General features: G+C 44.6%; 1 protein-coding gene and 1 pseudogene across 3 annotated transcripts; one reads left to right on the top strand and one right to left on the bottom strand.

Moving 5' to 3' along the window:
- Positions 1-1,072: 1,072 nt before the first annotated feature.
- Positions 1,073-3,272, bottom strand: LOC148854734 (transcription factor MYBS1-like). Its single transcript, XM_088983260.1, has 2 exons — positions 2,058-3,272; positions 1,073-1,955 (listed from the first exon to the last, which is right to left on the bottom strand). Exons 1-2 carry the CDS (start codon positions 2,474-2,476, stop codon positions 1,499-1,501), a joined length of 876 nt encoding a protein of 291 aa, XP_088839386.1. The 5' UTR covers positions 2,477-3,272; the 3' UTR covers positions 1,073-1,498.
- Positions 3,273-21,700: 18,428 nt separating this feature from the next.
- On the top strand, positions 21,701-24,937 carry LOC148854733 (ESCRT-related protein CHMP1B pseudogene; annotated as a pseudogene). 2 transcript variants are annotated; one of them, XR_016113394.1, is made up of 2 exons: positions 21,701-22,913; positions 23,930-24,937. The product of XR_016113394.1 is annotated as an ESCRT-related protein CHMP1B pseudogene, transcript variant X1 (transcript). The 2 variants fall into 2 exon arrangements; XR_016113395.1 differs by having other exon boundaries at positions 21,718-22,913; positions 23,083-24,055.
- Positions 24,938-24,967: the final 30 nt, after the last annotated feature.

The following is a 24,967-nucleotide window of genomic DNA, read 5'->3' as shown; positions in this document are numbered from 1 at the left end:
CAGCCATGGACCTTAACGACTGAGCTGTGAATTTCATTCACGGTTCGGTATATTCAATTATTACCAGAGTAGAAAAAGCACTAATAGGATTTTACTTCTGCAATTCTTAAATTTGCGTTTTGTTCGGGGAATGTTTAAAAAAGCTATTATGTGGTCATTATTTCAAGTAGGGTAAGAAAATCTCCTTGCTTCTTAAAATGCTACTGGCCTTCAATTCTTCTTCTGATTGGGGCTTATAAGATATTTTGAAGAAATGATTTGTGATAGATGTAGACTTATATAGACTCAACAGGTGAAACAATGGCAAATTTTTTTTTTTTTTCTGTTTTTTAATCTTTATCAGATCAGTGAGAAACTGTGGGAACTTTTGATAGGTTTAATTAGATTTGTTAAGACTTACTATATTTTGTTTCACCTCTTGCCGTCCAGAAAGGTCACTACAGATTGAACTATTGGGACCATTTTTCCTTGGGGAAGATGTCTGGTATACAACTTCTCTTGGGTGTCTACCCAAAAAAAGAAGGAAAAAAAAACTTCTACCTGGGTGAAAATGTGAAATCAATCAAATGAAGGGCCCTGCTTTTCCGGGAGGAGACACTAGCAGCTATAATTGAGGTGCCTTTGGACGGCGATGTATCCTCCTCAACCACGAAACAGTAACGGTTTTCTTTCTCTGGTGTCTGGTCTTCCACTTTCAAACTCCAGAAATCAATCAAACACGTAGAACGTTCACTTATATATACCATCAATTGATATATAAAACTTGAATAAATTGTGCGTCTGAGTTCGGCTTCAACTGGGTTGTTTCTAATTCAAGGATTGCAGCAGTACCGAAAGCATTTGGTAGAGTTGTGCAATGAGTCATTAGTGGTTACACAACCAGATTTGGCATGGGCAAATCTTTGATTCCTAGTTCAGTTTTGCGGTCTTTGATTCCTGATCTGTAGTTAAGAAAGTCTTATTTCATTTGTTTCAATGGAGATCGATCCTATGATGGTTGTTCTGTCCTGCTCCTGCATAATTCTCATGGAATCATGCTTCACTAACCTAACGACCCACACAGTGCTCCATGTTTAAATCTGAAGATCTGATTAGTTAAAATCATAAAGGCTCAAACCAGCTTGAAGATAGCTAGATGATGTCAAAATCCCCCTTCCCCTAATAATTTACAAGATCTAGTAAAGGAAGTGACAAACATTATGAGTCCAGGAGCTCTACATAATGAATTAGATTCATTTGGAAAGTAGAGATATCCAGTGAACAGGACTGCATAATTCAATGTGGGGAGAGAGAGAGAGAGAGAGAGAGAGAGAGAGAACAGTTCAAATGGTGCTTCCTGATGGAAGAGCTGAGCAGTGAGCACTCCCAGCCCTTGCTCCATGGTCTTCACCATCATTCCTTAATCAAGTGAAGCTCATATTGGATAGGAGATTCCTCTCATCAGATGCGGGGGAGCCAAACAGTGGTAGATTCACAGGTTGGATGCAGCAAGGAGCTGCTATTGGTGCAGTGTGGGCGGCGCCACCGGATACGCCATTGGGACCATGTAGGGGGGATGGTGACCGGGAGGAAGCATAACCGGAGTCCCAACAGCTGAAACCATATGGGGCGGTGCGGCAACCGGCTGGCCTATTGGAGGTCCATACATACCTACACCCTGCATGTTGGGTTGAGGGGGCCGATGCTTGGCGGACGCCGGCGCTGCGGCTGCGGCGGCAGTGTTATGCGGTTGTTGTCCAGTAATGGGAGCTTGGGGTGATGAGACGTCTCCACTGTTAACGCTGGTAATGTCGTGGATGCTGGATCTCCTCCTGTCTCTGTTCATAGAATTCAAGCGAATGAAATACTTCTGAGCATGGCTTGCCACCTGAGTAGGCGTCCTGGAGATGACGAAGTTCCTTGATATGCTTCTCCAATCTCCTTTCCCGAATTTGTCGAGACCAAGCAGGAATAACCTGGATGATAAACATGAAGCAGCAGTACCCAATTAGAGATATCCATGATTAATCAGAAACAATTAACCTTTTTTGTTACTGGTCTACGAAATTAAAAGATACCTGTGCTCTTCTTCTGTCCATGGAATTCCTTTTCGTCGCTCCTGGTCTGATCTAGACCCGCCTTTCCCACCTTGCCCCCCGCCTGAATCAGTGCCCAACCCAGAAAACCCAGTTCCAAAATTACAGTTCAACCTCTTATCAGCAGTCCCAGAAGCAGAAGCAGGAAAGAGGTGCTGATCTTTGCTGCTGGCAGCCGCCTCCTTGACGTAAGTGGGAATCGGGATTCGACCCGACTCAATTGCATCTACATCCTCGACCAAAACCTCGTAGTGTTTCTTCAGTTCGGCTACAGTCTTACTTGGAACCATGGAAGCAATCTTCTCCCATCGGTCTTTTGAGTTGTCAGAAGCCCAGTGCATCGCAATTGCAGTCTCGAACGCCTTCTCCTCCTCTCTGCTCCAACCTCCTACACTAGCCATGTTCGTTCGTCTAGAACTGTTCCAATCAAATACCAAACAACGACGATGACAGATTAATTACAAGAATCCGGTTTCTTTCGCTAGCATTGCTATTTGGCAATTTCGGGACTCAGGGAGGGAAGAATGAAGGAAGGTGCGGAGGATAGGGAGATGGGTATCAATGGAGGTAAAGTTTTTATGGACCACTTGGAAATTGAATGGATGGATCAATTGTCATGTTCAGACAATACATACTCTCTCTCTCTCTCGTGACTCTTTCTTCACTTACATAGACATAGTAATCATGGAGTGTGTAAAGGGGTGACTGGTGAGGAGAAGACGAGAGCAAGAGAATCTTTCCAACAATCCAACTACCGCCCATCGCTTGGAATCACAGCCATGAGCCAATCAGCCAAACCTTTTATAAATTTGTGAATGTTTAGGTCTCTCTCTCTCTCTCAGACATACTTCTCACACCGTCACACGCATATGATACAGACGTGGCCATTTCTCCATTACTCGTTAAGGCTAAAATGCAGCCTGAATGAACCCGGCTTCTTGGCTTTTCCTTCTGCTTTTCTTTTTTTTTTAACCCTGTTCACACTGCAGGAGGCCATGGCCCTCATTATTGTCTGCATCTCTCTCCACAGTAATTAAACACAGAAAGTGATGTCATGGCCCTTAAGCCATTGCATTCTAAACCCTTTGATCATTGATGATGCCAAATTGCCAAGTAGTGCTTCAGTTAGTAGCCAAACTTGGCTCCTCCTCTCACAGTCACAAATCAGAGATGGGTTAGTATCATAATAATGAACTCAGATCATGGTTGTTGTTGTAACTCTATATAATCATCAGATGAACTGACCTTTTAAGGGAACATTTTGGGTTGACTGAAAGATGCTGATTCCTAGAGTATGCACAACATATTTTCTGTCTCTTCACTTGATCTGGAAATATTTTACCACTGTAGTTCTGTTAGTTTACCAATCTTTCACAGCTTGGCCTTATAAAGAAAACCCTAACATGTTTGGCAAATGGATTCTTCTACTCCCTTACAAAGTACTTATTTTGTGGGTCTCTCTCTTTCTGACAAAGACAACAGACACACACACATACCAAGAAATAATAATCAAAATTTTCATCTAGCAGTTGCATCAAGGAACCCAAATGTGGGAGTATCCCTACATACTTTGTGGCCAGTAGGAAGCCACGTAGACTGAAACAATTTCACCTAGCTGGGAGGGTGATTTCAACTACAAAATTATTACATTATTGTTTTGTTTTCTTTCAATTTGTTTTCCTATTTACATCTCTCGACTCTACCTACAAAATAAAAATTTGATTTCAGAGTCTACTTTCTGTTGATTCTGTAAGGTTTGGAGTTTGTGTTCAACTTTTCCTCCCTTGAAATGGATGATACAACTGGATATAAAGATTGAAGTTAGCCGATATATTTAACTATGTAATTTTCTTTCTTGGAATTGAAGAATTCCTTACAACCTAGCTAGCTTAAAATGGCTATTGATTTATTTTGAAACATGGGCATTTATTTTTTTTTATAAACTATCAAATATCAAAAGATTATGATGCAATGATTTTAAGCTAACGGTGTCTATTTCTTATAGGCAATGCTCCGAATCTAATTACCAACATTAGAAATTAGAAGAAAGGCATAAAATACACAAATTATCCAGTTTTCTAAAATGATTTTGAAATTAAATTAAGATTTTATTATTATTGTAAATAAAAATAGGATTGCATTTAAACTTCGCGGGAAGGAATGAAACTTCCCACATTTTTCTATGTAAAAGTCCCCATAATCATCAGGCATGTTTGGTATCGAAGCCTAGAACAATTTCACCTAGAAAATGGGGAGAAAAGTTGAATCCAATGGTTAGAGTTAGGGTTGAAATTTATGAACCCAACTTTGTTTTGGGTTGGGTTAGGGTTGACCTCTTGGACAACCTGAACCCAATTCTATAGTATATGTCATATATAAATATATGTTATATATATATATTATATCATACATTGATTTGCTTAGATGTATGATAGTTGTATAACCCTCACTACATACTATCGTGTCTTTCTTTTAAGATAATCCCTTCATCTCCTCTCTGAAACCTTAATAACATATTTTATGTTTTTTGAATATTTTATTCTTCATCTCCTCTCTAATGTTTGTTGGGCATAAAAGAGCTATAATAAGTCAACTCATAATAAAATATAATCATTTCAAACACTTATTTTTTAGAAATTTGTACTAAAAAATCAAATAAAACATCAACAAACAAATACTAATAAAACATAGGATTTATATATATATATATATATATATTTATATATATGTGAAAATTGAGTTAAGATTTGATATTAAATAGTTTTGTGAGATTCTAAGGGATGGGAAGAAATTATGTTAGGCCCAATCCGAAATTGACTTTGGGTTGGAGGAATTTAGTTAGGGTTGGGGTTTTAGAACCTAAGGTTGAATTAGGTTTGGCCTCAACCCGCCCTAACCCAGCCCAACTTACACCCCTAATTCCAATACCAAACACCATACTATTTGATTAAGTAAATTTCGGAAACTAAATAGACAAAAATGTTACTTTAACATATATGAAACTTCAACTTCATGGATAGAGAGATGTAATTACACGAGTCCCTACTATCATAAATGGACATCCTTCAGTTTTGCTTTGCATTTTCCATGCTTTAGAATATCATCATTCATCAAAACAGATTCTTCAACCTGCGCGCCCTAGTCAACAGGTAAAAGAAAGCCTCATCTATTACCATTTTCTAAATGGCATAGAAGAGTTCAAAGGTGTTATTTATTGACATTGGATTTGAACCACTTTACGCCCACAATCCACTCTCACTCACTGATTCTGTTCCAACACTAATCCAATTTGAGGAGGATGAATATGGTCCAGTTTGTTGAATTCACTGTCCAAACTGATCATGGGGATTTGGGAAAGAATAAGGATTTGGCCAAATTCAGAAACTCCGCTAGAAAAGATTGAAATGTTAGAGATTCACTTGAACCATTTTCCCCTATTTCTTCAGGTTTCTTTTCCTTTATTCATTAATGTAGGCCACAGAATGCGCGTGTCTCTTACTACCTTGGCTGGAGGTAACCTTCACATGAATATACTGAATCAAGTGATACTATAAGCCAAATAGTCATAGAGATTAGAGACAGACCCTTGATCTCATGTTCTCGTTTCTGGATAAAGTTGGCCAGGGCCCACCAAATGGGCCCGCCAAGGAGACTTCCGATGCCCAATTTTAGCTAATGTTGATGTAATGTCCTGACCATTGATCTTCTTCTCACGTACGTGGGACCATTAAAGCAGTTCCTGATCCACTGCACGCCAGTCAACACCTTCATGGATCAAGCGCCAATATAGACCAAATTTAGCTATATGTGAGCTTCTTCTGCTTCAAGTGCTTTGGCACCACACGGCTTACCTTGGTGGGCCCTTACTGAATGCTTGGCCCATGCCTCGGTGAACCCAGATGCCAGACCCACTTGTTGGTCACTCCTACCAGTCAGACTCTTGCGTTTTCAGTGAAGGAATTTAGACCCAGTTTTCTCTCATGGGGTCAATGGGCCTGTTTACATAGCCCATGGCTGAAAATGATCAAAATTGAACCATTGATGGGACCCAACATCCTGTAGCCTGGAGGATGTTACTAAAACAAGTCTACCATTGCAAGAGGACTTGGATGGTAGGAAGGTGACAGGCCACTTGGATGGTTGCTTGCAGCCCACTTGATTGCAAATTTGACATTCAATGATTAAGCTTCCTATGTTTTGATTATTTTCATGGCCAATCCATTCAACCTTTCTTTTCTTTTCTTTTTTCTTAACAACAAAGAACAACTCTTATAGATTCAAAATTTTTAGAAAAAAGATTAGTACCAAAGAAAGCTTCAACATGTGATTCGTTAAATAACTCTATTTTTAAAATTATTATTTTCTTTGCAAATTGTTCTAATGTGAATTTTTAGGTATAGATGTTGAACTTTGGGATCCAAAGGCGTGAAGGAAGGGGAGTCTGCCAACATTATGAATGAGATAAATTCCAAAAAGAAATGGAGTGCTTCAGATCTGACCAACTTCAAAACATTGTCATGGAATTTGGATGAATCCTTAAACAAACAGGAGAGAGAGATACATATGCACAAAGAACAAGTGGGCGGTGACTAAAGAAGTTGAGCAAGACATAGGATTATAATAGTGATTTCAGACCACTAAGGAGGAGGAAAAGAACAAACACCCCTCTCCTAAAAAAAGGAAATTAAAAAAAAAAAAGAAAAGGGTGCAAAATAAAATTGGGGTTTGCTTAATTGGCTGGTTTTCACCAACAGATGATTTTGACACCATCAGCTAAGATGATGGAAAGGACATGAGAATATGACACTATGGGATGTATTTTAGTTGAACATGGATTTGCCTTTCTGTTGGGAATTCAACTTCTCCTAGATATTATGGGTAGAATACTAGTCTTATCTGATAAAGAGGAATTTAGAACCAATAACCAAGCAACATGAGGATCTAATTCAATAAATGCTTATGGGTGTGTCCTGTTCAAACATTAAGACTAATAGCAGTAGTGATAGTTGGGTAATAACCATTTCCATGTGGTCTGTTCCAAAAAATAATCTCTCTCAAGAATTACATCCTATTTTAAAAAGGGAAGAAAACAGCAAAGAAGGAATGCTTATATGAGGACACAAACTTCCTAGCTTCCACAGCTTCAAGTGGTCTAGCCCAGTCATGGAAGCCTGATATCAGCCCACCACTGTTGAAGGAGACTCCAAATTAATGATTGATTGCATAAAACAGCAAGGCTGATGTCCCATAGAGGTTCAGATGTACCTATTATAAAACATATATTGCACATCAGTCCGTGTTCTTCTTTGAGCAGACAGTTCATCTGATTGCCTATTTTGGCAAGCCAAATTGATGGTACAATTAATGGGTTATGGGGTGACCCTCTTCAATTATTTCCAAACCCCTCAAGTAAGTTGAGATTGTTGAATTCAGTGAGGGGGCTACTTCCCATTTCTGTGACTGTGTCCTTCCTTCCAGTCCAGTTGTACCCATAAACAAATAAGAAAAAAAAAATGAGGAAGATGGACACTTGGACTTACATTTGATGATTCCTTTATGGCTCGTACAGACAGACATTTTTATCTGAACGAAGAACTGATATTTTAAGTATTAATGGTTGTTTTCAAAAGAACAGTAGTGAATATTTAATGGGGTTTTGTGAATCAGACAAATGGTTTCATGCCATGTAGTGCCGTTTCATTGTATGTGACCTTGATGCTTGTTGGTTGAAGAGCCTCTCATCATTTTAATTTAATACAGTGGCGCCTAACATGGCCAATTTTTAGATAAACTCCACAACCACCGCATGCAAGTAGAGAAAAAGAGAGCAAATGATTCAAGTACACCAAGTGGGCTCTCCCCCCCCAAAGAAAAAAAGAAAAAGAAAAAACAGAAATAAACAAATTCATGATTAAGTGGCCTTTGGGCTTTGAAAATGACCTTCAATGGGAATCGTTTCGTTTTGGTTTTGGCTAATTAACATTTGAACCTGTCAATCATCATCTGAAACTGATGACCCATCATCCTAATATTGTCAAAACCATAAATAGTTTTTCTTGAAACCCTAAAATGACTTTGCTTCCATTTAAGACAAATCTTATATGAAACACTTTCTTTCCTTTGTGACTTCTGAAAACACTGGTAAGATGAGAGATGAAATGAAACCATTACATATATATATATATATATATATATATATATATATATATATATATATATATATTTTATCATTGTCATTGTTATCAAGTGTAGAAGACACAGACCGTTCAGTTTTGTAAATACATGACTACTGCCCATATAAAACAAACGTTTCCTTTTGATACATTATTATAAATCAAATTTAGAGAATGCTAAAAGCATGAATCAGTTATGGGGTAATTAAGGAGGCATCCCTCTTAACCAAAGTTTAACGTATCAATACTCTCTATACACAAAATTGCTTTTAACATTTAAAACAATGGATATGTCACTTGAGCTTTTAAGATTTAAAACAATTGGAGTCACTCACCTAACTCTCATTATTTAGAGTCTCCATAATCCTGAAAACCTATCTATACGCTAGAATACATATGATAAGATATTTTTGAGCCTTGATTTCATCTAAATATCTACTTTTATAATGATCATAAAAATTAAATAACCTAATCTGCATTACATTATACATATAAACTAAAGGTCTTAATATAAAGCTGTAGTTGACTGCTTAACTAATTCCAAATTCCAATTTTCTTCTTGTTGTGATATGTGTACCGTATTTGGTTTTATTAAATTTATTTATTTGTTTCGTTTCTTTTCTTTCTTTTCTCTTTTTTGGTGGGTAGTCATGAAGGAAGATTTGACCCGACCTCTTCATTATGTGACACGTGGTAGAAACGACAGTTCGGCAAAAGGGGCCAAGCCTAGGCGGGAACAAGGGGACATCGCCGAACTGACCCACCTTGTAACAGCTCGGGATAGACTTCGCCGAACTGGCCCACCTTGTAACAGCTCGGGATAGACTTCGCCGAGCTGACCCACCTTGTAACAGCTCGGGATAGACTTCGCCGAGCTGACCCACCTTGTAACAGCTCGGGATAGACTTCGCCAAACTGACCCACCTTGTAACAGCTCGGGATACACTTCGCCGAACTGACCCACCTTGTAATAGTTCGGGATACCTCCGAGCTCAAGACCGCCTCGCTCAGCACTTCGCATCATCTTCTGGGCACCAAAGCCAAACAAGCCGTACCATGCCTGACACTAGGGAAGTCCATGCCCGAGGGCGCCATGCCTAACTGACTTGGGATCTGACGTTTGGCAGCAGCGCTCTAAACGGCCACCTGCCACCGCCACTGACGCCGCCATCTCCAGTTAGACGGTTAGGCAGTGACGGTTCTATCTTGGCAGAAAGGACGACGACCGAGTTGACAAGCACAAGGGTAATCATACCCGATCTGACAAGGGCCTCGGGACGAGTACACGAAGTGACTATAAGAGCCCCCTGCTCCCCGACAATGGAGGTATGCAAACTTTGCGCTATGTGGTATTACCTTGCTTTTGAAGGATCCTAACTTGAGCTTCGGAGCCTCTACACCGGGTTCCCCCCAGAGCTTTCCCATCTCTTCCGTTTCAGGTTCCCTGCTACCCCGTTCAGAAGCAAGGCAGCAGACAGCTATGATCAGCCGGATCGCGCTCCATCAATTGGCGCCGTCTGTGGGAACACGCTTCAAAAAGCCTCCCTCCAAACTTCGATACCCCCTTTTTTCTTCAAAAAACCCAACACTCATGGCCTCCTCCAGCAACACCGGACGTGGCACGGAGACAAACACCACCGGGGAGCAACTTCAGGTCCCCGTAGTGTGCGTTGGACAGTTCACCATCCCCCTTTCGACGGATGGGATCCCCATCCTGAACACGCCACAAGCAGTGGCACCCGTAAACCCTCCTACCACAAACGTCCCCTTTCCTCTCCCCATTGAGACAACCTTCATTGAACCAACTGCCGTCCCCCTGACAGCTAGCCAAGACCGATTGGAGGACCTGATGCAGTGCATGCGGGCAATGCAAGCCCAAATGTAACAGTTCCAGCAACACTAGCTTCACCAGCACCAAGTGCTGCACAACATCTCCCAGTATCACTATCAACAGCAGTTCCCCCAACTGCCACTGAGCCAACCACTACTTCCACCTCGCCACCCCGCTCCGAGGCCGGTCAAGGCCTTCCCGCAGGATGGGCGCCCCTGCCAGGCGAAGGCCTCCCGGCCCCAGAACCACCCCAACAGCCAGGCCTCGTCCCCAGGCCGAAGTGAGAAAAATGTCATCCCCGCCTCGCAACCCGCGGGTGGGTCGGGAACCTCGCCCGCGAGGTCGGCACCCTGACGCTCCAAGCTCGAGCTCCCGCTCACTGAAAACCGATTCAGTGCCCTGGTAGCAAACTACCAGCACTCCGGGCCCATCGAGCTTGGTAACACGGAGGCCAGCAGCGCCAGCACAAGGCCCGCTCAACGACGAAGGCGCCGGCGAAGTTGCCAAACCGCCATCCGCGCCTTGTCGGAATTCAGAGGCAAAGCCACGAGCTCGGACGAGGTAGGGGCTACCCCGGCTCTCTCCGTTCCTTCCCCCCTCGCATCGGAACTCCTGGCGGTCCCCTTACCCAGAGACTTCAAGCTCCCACCTCTGGACAAGTACGACGGGTCCTTTGACCCCAACGACCACGTTGACGCCTTTCAGTCGCAAATGCACCTCGCCAGGGCTAGCGAATCGTGCATGTGCGTGGCCTTTACCACCACCCTCAGGGGGGTAGCCCGCACTTGGTACAGGAACCTGGCCCCCGGGTCGATAAAGTGCTGGGCCCAGTTCGTGCAAGTCTTCACCACACACTTCGTCACCAGCCGACGGTGCCCCAAAACAGAGGAAAGCATCTTCGGAGTGGTCCAAAGAGAAGGAGAATCTATTCGGGGCTACATCAAGCGGTTCAACGAAGCATGCTTGCAAATACCACGGTTGGACCCCGCAGTGCAGCTCGCGGCGGCCAAAAGAGGGGTGACGCACAAAGAGTTCAAATGGCACATGGTGGCCAACCAGCCCGTGACCGTGGCCGAATTCCTCAAACTCGCAGATAAGTTCATGAGGACAGAGGAAGAAATCAACCAACGAACCGAAGGCGGGAACGAGAAAAGAAAGAGAGAAGGCGAGCTCTCCAACCCGGTGAATAGAAAAAACCCGACCCAGGAGCCGAAGCCGAACCAGTCCTTCCGGGCCCCCCTAGCAGTTCGGACGGACTACACGCCGTTAAACACGAGGCGGACAGAGATATTAATGACGATCAAAGACGCTCCGTACGTTAAGTGGCCACCTCGCCTGAAGGGAAATCCGAACGATAGAAACAAGAATTTGTATTGTAGTTTCCATAGAGACCATGGTCATAGCACCGAACAGTGTAATAACCTCCGGGACGAGATAGAGGGACTCATCCGTCGCGGATACTTGAGAAACTTTGTACAGCACAACAATAACAATAAAGCAGGTCGGCAAGGGAAGCACGAAAAGGATGCACCCGAGTCTAGCAACAGACCTGCCGAACCGTTGCAGAAGCAGCCTCTGGAAGAGAGGCCAGTTCGGGGAACCATCCATGTAATAGTGGGAGGATCGGTGGTAGCGGGGTGTACCTCGGTAGCAGCCCAGACTTCAGTTCGCGAAGCGGCCCTCGAAGAAAGGAACCCCCCAAAGAGACCAAAGACCGAAGAACCAATCTTTTTCATAGAGGACGACGCGCGAGGAGTCCACTACCCCCATGATGACGCGCTTGTCATTAAGCTAAGGATTAGCGACTTCGAGGTCAGGTGCGTACTCGTAGATTCGGGCAGCTCAGCGGACATCCTCTTCAAATCGGCATTTGACCAGCTGCAGTTAAAGAGGAGCGAGCTGAAGCCCGCGAACACTCCCCTAGTAGGTTTCAGTGGAGAGGAAGTTAGGCCCCTCGGAAAAGTAACTATCCCTGTGGAAGTCGGCACATGGCCTTGTGCGGTCAGACTCAACCATGATTTCCTGGTAGTCGCGACCCCCTCCCCATACAATGCCATAATAGGGCGGCCGATCACGCATGTCCTACGGGCGGCGGTCTCCACCTACTATTTGGCCATGAAGTTCCGTACGGACTTCGGTATAGGGGTAGCGCGGGGCGACCAGCTTGAGTCCCGCAAGTTCTACGTTGCCGCCCTAAAGGGAAAAACCAAGGCGGCCGACGACCTCGAGCTGGAGCGGCTGGCGGAGCAAGGTGAGGAGCGAGCTTCGCCCACGGAGGAAACAGTCGCAATCCCGACTTCAGCTACGGACCCAGCTCGCACACTAAGCATCGGATCTTCCATCGAAGACCCCCTACGAGCCGAACTGGTGAATTTTTTACTTCAAAATTTAGATATTTTTGCCTGGTCCGTGGCTGACATGCCCGGCATTAGCCCCGTACTGATAACTCACAAACTTAATACTGACCCTGTAGTCAGACCCGTTAGATAGAAGAAATGCAACTTAGCCCCAGAATGTTGGAGAGCGGTCAACGAGGAGGTTGAGAAGCTCCTCGCAGCAAACTTCATAAGGGAAGTCCACTACCCGAGCTGGGTGGCCAACCCGGTGTTGGTAAAACAGGCAAGCGGCAAGTGGCGCATGTGCGTCGACTATACCGACCTGAACCGAGCTTGCTCGAAAGATTGCTTCCCCCTCCCCAGAATTGACCGCCTAGTGGACGCGACCTCGGGAAACAAGTTGCTAAGCTTCCTGGACGCCTACTCGGGCTACAACCAAGTTAGGATGGACCCATCCGATGAGGAAAAAACCAGCTTCATAACCGAGTTCGGCCTATATTGCTACAAAGCCATGCCCTTCGGACTAAAAAACGCCGGGGCAACTTTCCAAAGACTTGTAAACAAGCTATTTCGGCCCCTAATTGGTACGAAGATAGAGTGCTATGTAGACGACATGGTCGTCAAGACTCAGTTTTCACAAGAGTTAATACAAGACTTAGATTCTGTTTTCCAAATCCTGTGTCACTTTAGCATGAAGTTGAATCCCAACAAGTGTGTCTTCGGCGTCACCTCGGGCAAGTTCCTAGGCTACATTGTCAATCGGCGCGGTATTGAGGCCAACCCGGACAAAATAAAAACCATTCTAGATATGAAACCACCCCGGAAAGTAAAAGAGGTTCAGAGGCTAAACGGCCACATAGCCGCTCTAAGCCGCTTCTTGTCTAAGTCAGCAGACTGCTGCCTACCCTTCTTCAAGGCAATCAAAGGCAAAGGGTTCGAGTGGACCCAGGACTGCCAGTTCGCGTTCGACGAACTAAAAGGTTACCTCGCTAGTGTGCCAACCTTAGCCCGGCCCGAGGTGGGCGAGGTCTTAGAACTGTACCTCTTGGCGAGCGACGAGGCGGTCAGTTCGGTACTAATAAAGGAAACAGACCGGGTCCAACGACCCATATATTATGTTAGTAAAATTTTGCAGGGAGTAGTGGCAAGGTACCCGGAGATAGAAAAACTAGCATATGCCCTAGTAATAGCAGCTCGGAAACTCCGCCCGTACTTCCAGGCTCACACCGTCATCGTCCTAACTGACAAACCTCTTAGACAAGTTTTACTCAAACCCGAAGTCTCCGGTCGACTGACGAAATGGGCCATCGAACTCAGCGAGTACGACCTCCAGTACAAACCGAGAACCGCTATCAAGGCCCAAGCTTTGGCAGATTTTATCACCGAGTGCACTTTCAGCCACGAAGCCCTACAGGTCGAGCCCGAGGTCCCCATTTGCGGCGAACCTGGAGCTCCTGAGCCCATAGAGTTCGAACCCCATGAAGTAGCACCCAGTGTGGCATCTCTCCTGATCAGGCGAAGAGCGAATTGGGATGAGGAGCCCTGGATCCTTCACGTGGATGGTTCCTCGAACCGACAGGGCAGCGGAGCTGGAATAGTCTTGTGCGGCCCGAGCGGCACAAAAGTAGAGTACGCACTACGCTTTGAGTTCGCGGCATCCAACAACGAGGCAAAGTACAAAGCACTGATCGCCGTGCTGGACCTAGCGCGAAGGTTAAGGCAAAACACTTGGTCATCTGCAGCGATTCTCAGCTCGTGGTAAACCAAGTTACCGGCGAATACGAAGCACGCGATCTCTCCATGATCGCATATTTGGCCAAAGTAAAAGAAGCCCTGCTCAACTTCCGGTCACACATCATCAGGCAAATCCCAAGGTCCGAAAACACTGAGGCCGACGCCCTGTCCCGGTTAGCCAGCACGAGTCACAACAGTATAAGAACTGTGTACATAGAGGACTTACCTCGGCCTAGTATTCTCGGGGGGACAGAGGAGGACGCTCCCATCTTAGAAGTAGAGCCGAGCTGGATCGATCCACTCGCGAGCTTCCTGATAGACGGAACCCTCCCTGCAGAACGCAATGCGACCAAGAGGGTGCAGCGCCAGGCGGCCAAATATGTCATAATAGACGAACGGTTATACCGACGATCGTACACGCTCCCCTATTTGCGGTGCCTGCGACCTACCGAAGCCGAGTTTGTACTCCGCGACACTCATGAAGGCCTGTGCGGCGGACACTTGGGGGGCAGAGCACTCACCCAAAAGGCACTTCGACAAGGATACTACTGGCCAATGATGAAGGCAGAAGCTGTCGAGCTCGTTAGAAAATGCGACAAGTGTTAGAAGCACGCTAACATCCACCATCAACCTGCCTCCGACCTCAAATACCTCGCCAGCCCGTGGCCCTTTGCACAATGGGGCATCGACCTCCTAGGGCCATTCCCACCAGCAACAGGTGGAAGAAAATTCTTAGTTGTTGCAGTAGATTACTTTATGAAGTGGATAGAAGCCGAACCTCTAGCAACTGTTACGGCCCGAAACATACAGAACTTCTTTTGGAAGAACATAGTATGTCGGTTCGGATTACCTCGGGTTCTAATCTCCGACAACGGCAAACAGTTCGAGGATATCAAGTTCCAAGAGTAGTGCCAGGACATGGGGATTTGGCAAAATTTCACGTCAGTCGCGCACCCACAGGAAAATAGCAGAGTAAAGCAATGAAGCTTCCGAGTCGGTGACCTGGTCCTTCGTAAGATTATGGTGCCCGAACCTGGCGTCGGCAAGCTTGGACCTAATTGGGAAGGGCCCTATAAAGTAAAAACAGCGCTCGGGGGCGCATACGAACTCGAAACCTTGGAAGGCAAACGAGTATCCCGAACGTGGAACATCGTGAACTTGAGGCGATACTACCTATAAACCACCTAGCGAAGTGGATGAAATCAGGCCATGTGCCACAAGGCAAGCCGAGGAACTTTGGCACATTATCAGCTCGGCAAAAATCAGTTCGCGGCATAAAAGGCCACGGAAATTTAAAAACCTGGCAAAGAAACAGCTCGGGGAAGATGAGCAAGGGGAAAAAGACACTCCATTACAAGAAACAGTACACTAGCAAAAAAAAAAAAATTTACATGCCCGGAGCCACTTCTTCGCCATCGGAAGGCACTTCAACAACACCCGAAGGCCCTGCCTCTCCTTCAGAGTCCGGCTCGCCATCGGCAGCATTGGCCATCTCCTGAGTTATACGCGAAGTGGTTATGGCACTTACATCGAGGTCGGGGTATGTATTCTGGATCATCCACCGGCTCAACTTGAACCCCCTCCTGTAAGAGTCCACCATCAGATCGTTAAAACGCGGGGAGGCAATGTAGTCTTCAACTGCCTTCTTCTTGGCGTCTTCAATGCCTTGGGAAAAAATCTGTGTTCTCTCCCTAATGTCCTCATGAAGATACTCGACTTGATGCTGCAAATCCAACTTCAAGTCCGCCATATGCTTGACAACTATCCCCATGGCCTCGGCGTCACGCTGAGACCTCGCCTGTCTGGCCACCGCGACGCGAGCAGCCTTTTCAGCAGCATAAGCAGCCGCCTCAGCAGCCCGGGTATTTGCCTCTACAGCACGGAAGGCTTCTTCAGCAGCATGAGCGGCAGCCTCAGCAGCTCGCGCCTGTCGCGAGCTCCTCTCCACTTGGGCCGCCAAGGCATGAATCGAAGAATTCACCTACCAAAAGAAACAAGTGAGAAAAATGACAGCAGAAGCAACATAATAAAAAAGGAAGACAGAATCTAACTTACCACCATGGCATGTGTTACGGCGCGGCAAGCGACCTGATTCAAGGGAAGATCGGTCCACGCCGCGACCTCCTCGGGGAAAGTAGCGTCCCTACTCTTCTGAAGAGCGTAGTTCGGCGTCAACACGCTCCTAAACTCCCCTTGAGCTCCCGAGCCTGAGGGCCCAGCCCGCATATGAGCAGACCCAGAGTGAGCAGGAGCATTTGAGTACGCAGGAGTGCCCGTATGAGTGGTTTCAGCGTAAGGCGCCCCGGCGGTCTCGTGCACCGATGGAGTCACTTCGGGCTCCCTGGGCAGATCCTCTAGCGTATGGTCTGGAGCTTGGGGCTCCTCATCCAGGGGCAGCTCATTACGAGTTCGCTTGGCGACCCGCTTCCTCCTCTTCATACCTTGGAACAAACGCCCCTCACGAGTTCTCTCCGCATCCATCACACCTATAGAAACGAGTTCGACATCAAAAAAAAAAAAAAAAAAGCCGCATAGCCAGAAACCTACCCGAACTCAGGCCGGCTGCAAAAAGCTTAGCCTCCGTTAAGTAGTGGTGGCACTTTAAGCCTTGCCGTTCCCATTGCCGGAGACCCTTCATCGTCTCTTTATCAAGAGTTACGCCCAAATCGGGAGCGGCCTCACCCCACCCGGTCTGAAAGGGCCATCCTTGTGCACTTCGCATGCCGAAGTAGTCCCGCTTCCAAGCCGGGACCTTATTAGGAAGATCGTGCAGAAGCTTGAAACCCTGGCGAGGAGAAAGGTAATACGCCCGTCTCCCCCCAGGAAGAGAACCCGCCTGTCTCTTGAGCATCAAGATAGAGGAGAATATCTCTAAGTCTAAGGGAAAGTTCTGCTCGCAAAAAAGGGAAATTGTCCCCACCAGGTTCCGAATAGAGTTCGGATAAAGCTGGCCAATGGTGACACTGAAGTGGTTTATGACTTCAACGAGAAGGGGATGGAAAGGAAGTCGCAACCCTGCAGCAAGCTGCTCTCGAAAAATCACGATCTCGTCGGGACCGTGTTCCCAAGGAAAGCTACCCGAAGGAATAAAATATGTGTACCCCCCATGAAGATTATAAGACAGAAGTATGGATTGAAGCCCCTCAGGCGTCATGGTCGAAGGGCCAAACCGGTCTAGCATCCGACCTCGGCGGGAGGTAGACGTCAAACTACCCGAAGCAACTCGACCTACTGGTTCGTAGTCCTCAAACTCCACCTCAGGATCACTGAGGCAGTCTGGGGACACGGCTCGGTTGGTGGAACCTACATCGGCCCTACTCGAAGAATCGTCTGAGCTATCAAAGCTAGACATTGGGGAAAAGAATTCAAGAAAGTACTCACCGGAAGGTTTGAAGAAATACCAAAGAACCGTGAACTGTATAACCAACCTTGACGCGAGCTGAAGGGTTGGACGCGAACTCAATAAACAAACCGCAGAAGTGACAACCAGGGTCCCCCACTATTTATATCTACAGTAACCAAGAATCGACCGTGCAGACTGGAGACGATCCGACGGCCCACGTTCTTACCAACCGCACAACCCTTAAGGTCGAGGCGTGACGGGCGCACGTCTTTTCGAGAAAAGCAAAACGTCAGCACGTCTTTTGAAACCGATGTCGATTCGACACGCGTCTTTTCGAAACTGACGCGCCGCACGTCCCCCTGACAGTCGACCGCGCACGTACAGCAGTGGCGTGCCTTTTTGAAATGACCCGCTGTCACGTCCCAGCGGCGCGAGTTGGTTTGAAATTTAAAACGCGCGGTCACAACCACCAGCGTTCTTGAGTAAGCACGTTCCCAGCCTCCTCGGAAACCGAAAGAACCCTAGCAAAAGAGTCTCGTACAGTGAAGGTTTGAAGGACGGGACAAATCCACCAGCTACCTCGCAAAAACTCCCCGCACCATGGCAAGACCCTCGGCGCAAGGAGTGGGGGGCAATTGATGAAGGAAGATTTGGCCCGACCTCTTCATTATGTGACACGAGGCAGAAACGATAGCTCGGCAAAAGGGGCCAAGCCTAGGCAGGAACAAGGGGACACTGCCGAACTGACCCACCTTGTAACAGCTCGGGATAGACTTCGCCGAGCTGACCCACCTTGTAACAGCTCGGGATAGACTTCGCCGAGCTGACCCACCTTGTAATAGCTCGGGATAGACTTCGCCGAGCTGACCCACCTTGTAACAGCTCGGGATAGAATTCACCGAGCTGACCCACCTTGTAACAGCTCGGGATAGACTTCGCCGAACTGGCCCACCTTGTAACAGCTCGGGATACACTTCGCTGAACTGACCCACCTTGTAATAGCTCGGGATACACTTCGCCGAACTGACCCACCTTGTAACAGTTCGGGATACCTCCGAGCTCAAGATCGCCTCGCTCAGCACTTCGCATCATCTTCTGGGCACCAAAGCCAAACAAGTCGTACCATGCCTGACACCAGGGAAGTCCGTGCCCGAGGGCGCCACGCCTAACTGACTTGGGATCTGACGTTTGGCAGCAGTGCTCTAAACGGCCACCTGCCACCGCCACTGACGCCGCCATCTCCAGTTAGACGGTTAGGCAGTGACGGTTCTGTCTCGGCAGAAAGGACGACGGCCGAGTTGACAAGCACAAGGGTAATCATACCCGATCTGACAAGGGCCTCGGGACGAATACACGAAGTGACTATAAGAGCCCCCTGCCCCCGACAACGGAGGTATGCAAACTTTGCGCTATCTGGTATTACCTTGCTTTTGAAGGATCCTAACTTGAGCTTCGGAGCCTCTACACCGGGTTCCCCCCGGAGCTTTTCCATCTCTTCCGTTTCAGGTTCCCTGCTACCCCGTTCAAAAGCAAGGCAGCGGACAGCTAAGACCAGCCGGATCGCGCTCCATCAGGTAGTCACCAGGAAATTAAATTCCATATCACTTGATCCAGTTGTGAGGGTCCTGGGCAGCTCAGAAGTTGAGATCAAAGCAACAACCCATCCCAAGCATGCATGCTAGCTTAAATATTGTTCTTATAACACCAAGTTCTCTTTTATATTTTATTTTTATTATTCTTCATTTTTTTGAGGGGTATTATCCAATCTAATACAACCATAGATCCAATTCGATCGGATCTTACAAAAATTGATTTGAATCGAGCCCGCTAAGGATGTTAGATATTCAAGTCTGTTTCGATCCGATTTAGTTTTTAAAAATTTTAATAAATTACTAAAAGAAAAAGAAAATCTAACAGTTTATATTAAGAAAAACAAAAAAGAATAAATGTTTTTTTAACTATTCTCATATATATATATATATATATACATGTTTTTTGTTAAAAATAAACAATATAAAAATTTTAAAAAATGATATAAACATATTTATAAATAAATAACATATACATGTATGTATGTATGCATACCGGATCGAATTTGGAGTGATTTAGATTCTGATTCAATTTTTAATCGAATCCTATTACCCGATCCAATTCGAAAATCTGAAAGGGTTACATCTGAATTTGATAAAATAGGATCAAATTTTGGATCGGATTAGATTATAATCAGAACCATTTCCACCCCTGTGAACAGTGTTGCATTTAAATATAATTGATATTTAAAAACATTTTAGCTGAATTTCTTTATGTATTTTTTCAATTTAATTAATTGCATTAGCATATATTATTAAATTTCCAGGACCCACCATTTGCATTGCAAGAGTTAAGATATTTTTCATGAAAAAAAAAACTTCAATAAAAATTAGGAATGTTTTTTTAGTTGTTTTACAACAAAAGCAACTGTCGCATCAGAAAACTTATATGTATTTGGTGATGTAACAATTGTTTCTATTTAAAAGAAAAAAGCAAAATCTGACGCGTTGACAAATGCCCCTAAAACTTTCAGTTAAATTGTATTTCTTAAGTAATATGAGAGATTGAGCAAAATATGATTATTTTTTATTTTAAATAACCCTTAGGGTTCATTAATTCAATCCAACCCAAATCAACAGGGTAACATTTCATATTGGGATTAAAATCTGGTGGTAAATCCGGCTCCACGAAGTACTAAAAACGTAATGGTCGCTAGGTCCTTATCTACATGTCGAATTTGAAAAACCTCCTCCACTTATAACCTTTAGGTATTTTTACCCCTCTCCAACAAAATGGACCAAGCTTGCTTTCTGTAATCATTTATGTAAAAGGTCAAAAGCTGCTCTCAGACTCAGACTTTGAACCCACATTCTCACACTAATTGATTTTACCATTATATCAAGCAATTTAAAAAAGGTGCAGACTACAGAGGTCCCAGCACCACGAGGGAGGTTGTTCCATACATTCAATATATGACCAACCAACCTAGAGGTCCCATATCTGCTCAATGGTTTGTATTGCCCACAGTAAGCATGAAAACACCTCCTTTATATATATATATTCAAGTTACCCACTTAGACAACTTTTTACAGTCAACCATCTTTCCCATGACCGTGGTCGCATGCATTCCTAAAATACATATAAAACCGAAATGAAATATTTATCTTCATAAAATGGAATCTACACAAGTGTCTGTAAAGTTAAATGTGAATATACCTAGGAGTGAGCATTATTTGGTTAAAAATGATGACGAGACCTATGACTGTTTAGTAAATACCTAACATTCACGCAAACATAACTAATAGGTCCATACTAATATTAATGGATTGTTAGATCCAATTGGGGTGCAGAATTATATATGATCCAATTATACATGGATTGATTTCGGTCACCTTAAGGCTGTGTTTGATATTATAAAAATGATGACCATGACCACATGGTATCATAGACTTCCTTTTTATTTTTTCTTTCAATCAAGCCAAATACAGCCTCAGTGTCAATCGGGTTATAACTAACCAAATTTAGGGTCATACCTAATTATGGATGGAAGGACAACTTATATGGGTAAGTAAGGCTTGAGTGAGTGAGTATTTGAACTGAAGGGGCCAGGGGGGGGGGGAGCTTTGCCTGCCTGAGGGCCTGCGCCGGATACAATGTCAATTTTTGAAAGCATGGGCAAGGGACCATTTTTGCACCTCAAAGGCTCTACTGGAATTGCACACTAAACAATTATGCTTGGGGTCCAAAATTTGTACTTGTACACCCAAAGCATGGTTCCAAGTATTTATAATTTCGAGAGTTTCATTCATTTGAAATCTTTTTTTTTCGTTTTCTTTTGGTCTAATAATATTTTATTAGTAGTGGGTATGTCGAATCATGTTTTAACAATCAAAACAAATAAAGTATATAAAAAACACATTTGATTCTTGAGAATAGGGATCTAAAATTGGAATCGGAACGGATCATTCCTATTTCAATTGTGTGGTTGTACATCCTAAATCCCATTTTTGCTCTTTCATTTGAGCAAATGGACAAACACTCCCCTTCAAAATCCAACTTATTTTAATTCTAATTCTGATTCTTATCTCACCCAAATATACATAAATCATTTCAATTTCGATTTCCAATAAAGTATATATATATATATATATATATATATATATATATATATATATATTGCACCGTGTATTACCGTATAGAGATTTACGTTTGAATCACACAAGTTCTTAACTTTTTTAATCCAAAAAAAACAAGGGTAAAGCCATCCCAAGTTCTTAACTCTTTCTCTCTCTCCTCCTTTTTCTTGTTGGCTTTCACCGTGCTCTTTCTTCTTCTTGTTAAAGCCATCCGAAGTTCCGAACGCCGGTGAAGCTCTTCGTCTTGCAATCACCGCCCCACACCACTGCAATTCAACTTTCGTGATTTCAACGTTAGCTAGCGAGGATGTTTTTGCGAATGACTCAATCGAGCTGCTGCGCCAGAGCGGGATGGATTTCAAGAAGAACAACGAGAAGTGTATCGACGCGCATCGCTTCGGAGAGCTCCTCATGTCCTCTGGAATTGTGTTGAACGATAGCGTGCTTTGGATGACCTTTAACAGTGGATACGATTTTAGCTACTTGCTTAAGCTCCTGACGTGCTAGAACTTGCCGAATACGTAGGCTGGGTTTTTCATCAATGCCACCGCCGCTGCAATTCCTAGCAGCGGCGGCAAATTCTTTGGCCATTCTCTCCGTCTCCCCTCTTTCTTTCTTTCAGCCTACACCTCTCTTCGTTTCCTAAGGGGTCGCGTAGCGGCGATCTTTTCTTTATTTTTCAACCGTCGATCCGTGTTCAACCCGCGTTCGTCAAGACTCAGGACTGAGCAAGGTAGAGACAGAGTGCTCTGTGCTGATATATTTTGTTTTCAACTTTTTGTATACAAAAAACTCGTCAACCTTCCGCCATTGAAGCGTTTCTCTGTTCCGATCGCGTGTTTTATCATTAGATTTGAAGCTTAGTCCTTCGGTTCAAGCCGATTTCCCGCTCCGGATAGGAGAAAATCGTTTTGAACAGTTGGACTTTTATCGAGATATTGGTTTCTAACTTTCGATTGAGCCTCGTGGTTTGATTCGTTTAAAATTATTGGACTGGTTCCTGTTATGATTCCTATTCGAGTTTTATGGTAAAGAGAGATCTGAGGACCTTGCTTGAATAAAAGAGGAAGAGATCGCCTTGTGGAGGCGATTGGGGGATTCAATTTTTAATTTTCCAAGGAGCGGCTTCTGTACACTTGTTGATCAATTCATCGGTTGTTTTTAACGTCTGCCTCAAACGTCTGGTTGTGAAGTAATATGGAAATGATTGCAATATACAAAAATGACGTTTTATATTGCTCGCGAGGCTTCCGAGGTTCATTTCTTCTCCCTTTCTTTCCTTTTCTCTTCATCCTTTTCTATTCTTCCAAAATTTTCTCCGCTTTTCGCTTTCTTCTATTTCCGCTTCACTTTATTTCTGCTACGTTATTCCGTGCCTTTTGATGATAACTTGTTATTCGATGATAATATGGAACTGATTTCAGCGTGGGTGCTTAAGTGAAGGTGAGAGTGAGAGCAGAGAAGGCCCTTACTTGTGAAACGGGAAAAGGTTGTGGTTCGATTGTTTGGGGAAATTGCAGATTCAGATTAACCGAAGACAGAAGCAAATAGTCCGTGAAACTAGTAGAATTTTCACAGAGAAAAAGAGGGGGAAAGAGAGAGGGAAGAGGAGAGAGAGACCGGGGAAGGGACCTGGTCGGAGGTGGAGAGGGTCGTGCCGCTGTGCCGAGAATTGGAAGAGACGATGAACAGTATTTTTTTCTCTTAAAAGTAAATTCGGGATGAGGGAGGGGTAATATTGGGTTTTTAAAAGATTTTAAACATCACTTGTACGATTTTTGACGGAATAATAACGGATGTTAACGGTAAAAAAAGTGTTAATCAATTATCGAAAACAGTAAAAATAGCGTCAGTCCATTTTTAAACAGTAAAAATACATTTAGTCAATTAACTAACCCATAAGCGTAATTTAAAAAATTTACCCTTAATTTTTCGTCACACTACCCGATCATGATTCATGCCTTAATTGGGGTTGAGGGTTGAGAGTTGTGACACTTGAGATTTTCGGAGTCCATTGACAACGGTTTATTATGAGTTGCGAATGCGAGCACGAGCAGAACGGCAGAGATTCGAAGAAGTCGGAGCACAGAGCTTTCAATTGTTCCATGCTCACACAGACCGTTGGATGGGTGCTAAAATATCAACTTGGGTAGAAATAAATAGCCACGATTTATCAAAAACAGTATAACGGCAAATCACCAATTATTGGACGGTTTGGATTTGGTTACACCAAATTAGACCTAAAATAATGAATGCTTCCTGGACGATCAGGATCAAGCAAGGAGGATCGCGATCCATTTCATTGTTATTGTGTAGAAGCCAGCGTCAATTGAATTGGCATCCCCATTTGATTTACGTGAGAAGATCAAAAGAATCGCATTTCACCCAAATCCTAACCCTAGCAGCAAGCACACAGATCCATCAATAATCCATCGCGATTCGTCATGGGAAACGCAGAGAAGCTAATGAACCAAATCATGGAGCTCAAATTCACGTCCAAGAGCCTTCAACGTCAAGCTCGCAAGTGCGAGAGAGATGAGAAATCCGAGAAACTCAAGGTCAAGAAAGCCATCGAGAAGGGAAACATGGACGGTGCTCGTATCTATGCTGAGAACGCAATTCGCAAGCGCACCGAACAGATGAACTATCTCCGTCTCGCCTCTCGCCTCGACGCCGTCGTCTCTCGCCTCGAAACGCAGGCTAAGATGACCACCATCATTAAATCCATGGGCTCCATTGTTAAATCCCTCGACTCGTCTCTTGCGTCTGGGAACCTTCAGAAGATGTCGGAGACGATGGACCAGTTCGAGAAGCAGTTTGTGAATATGGAGGTTCAGGCCGGGTTTATGGAGAGTTCCATGGCCGGAAGCACTTCTCTTTCCACGCCTGAAGCGGAGGTTAATAGTTTGATGCAGCAAGTCGCGGATGATTACGGTTTGGAGGTCTCGGTTGGACTTCCGCAGCCAGGCTCTCGTCCTATTTCAACTAAGGCAGAGGAAAAGGCTGCTGAAGATGATTTGTCCAGGCGCCTCGCCGAGCTCAAGACCAGAGGGTGACAACCTTGGTTCTTCATCTCTCTCCTTTACATTGTTCCTAGCTTTTGTGGCATCTTTTTCCCAGTTATGTTAATTCAGTGTGTATAGTTTCTGGAGTTATATATGAATCTTAGCCAATAATTGTCATGAATTCTGGATTGAACATGTACATCTGGTGTAAGAATACAGATATACTGTACAAAGATAAAGAAAAAAATGACTTTCAATTGGATTTGGTGTTTAATGTGCGTTGTCATTTTTACTGGTTAGGGAG

The sequence above is a fragment of the Nelumbo lutea genome, chromosome 4 (genome assembly GCF_056320005.1).
Source record: "Nelumbo lutea isolate HS-2025 chromosome 4, American lotus-T2T, whole genome shotgun sequence".
Lineage (NCBI taxonomy): Eukaryota > Viridiplantae > Streptophyta > Magnoliopsida > Proteales > Nelumbonaceae > Nelumbo > Nelumbo lutea.
This window is presented reverse-complemented; position numbering and strand designations above follow the sequence as displayed.

Bases quoted from the DNA above. Each gene is read 5' to 3' on its own strand.
- LOC148854734 (XM_088983260.1), bottom strand. From the start codon at position 2,476: ATGGCTAGTGTAGGAGGTTGGAGCAGAGAGGAGGAGAAGGCGTTCGAG. The intron at 1,956-2,057 runs GTATCTTTTAAT...TTTATCATCCAG, and splicing joins TGGACAGAAGAAGAGCACAG to GTTATTCCTGCTTGGTCTCG.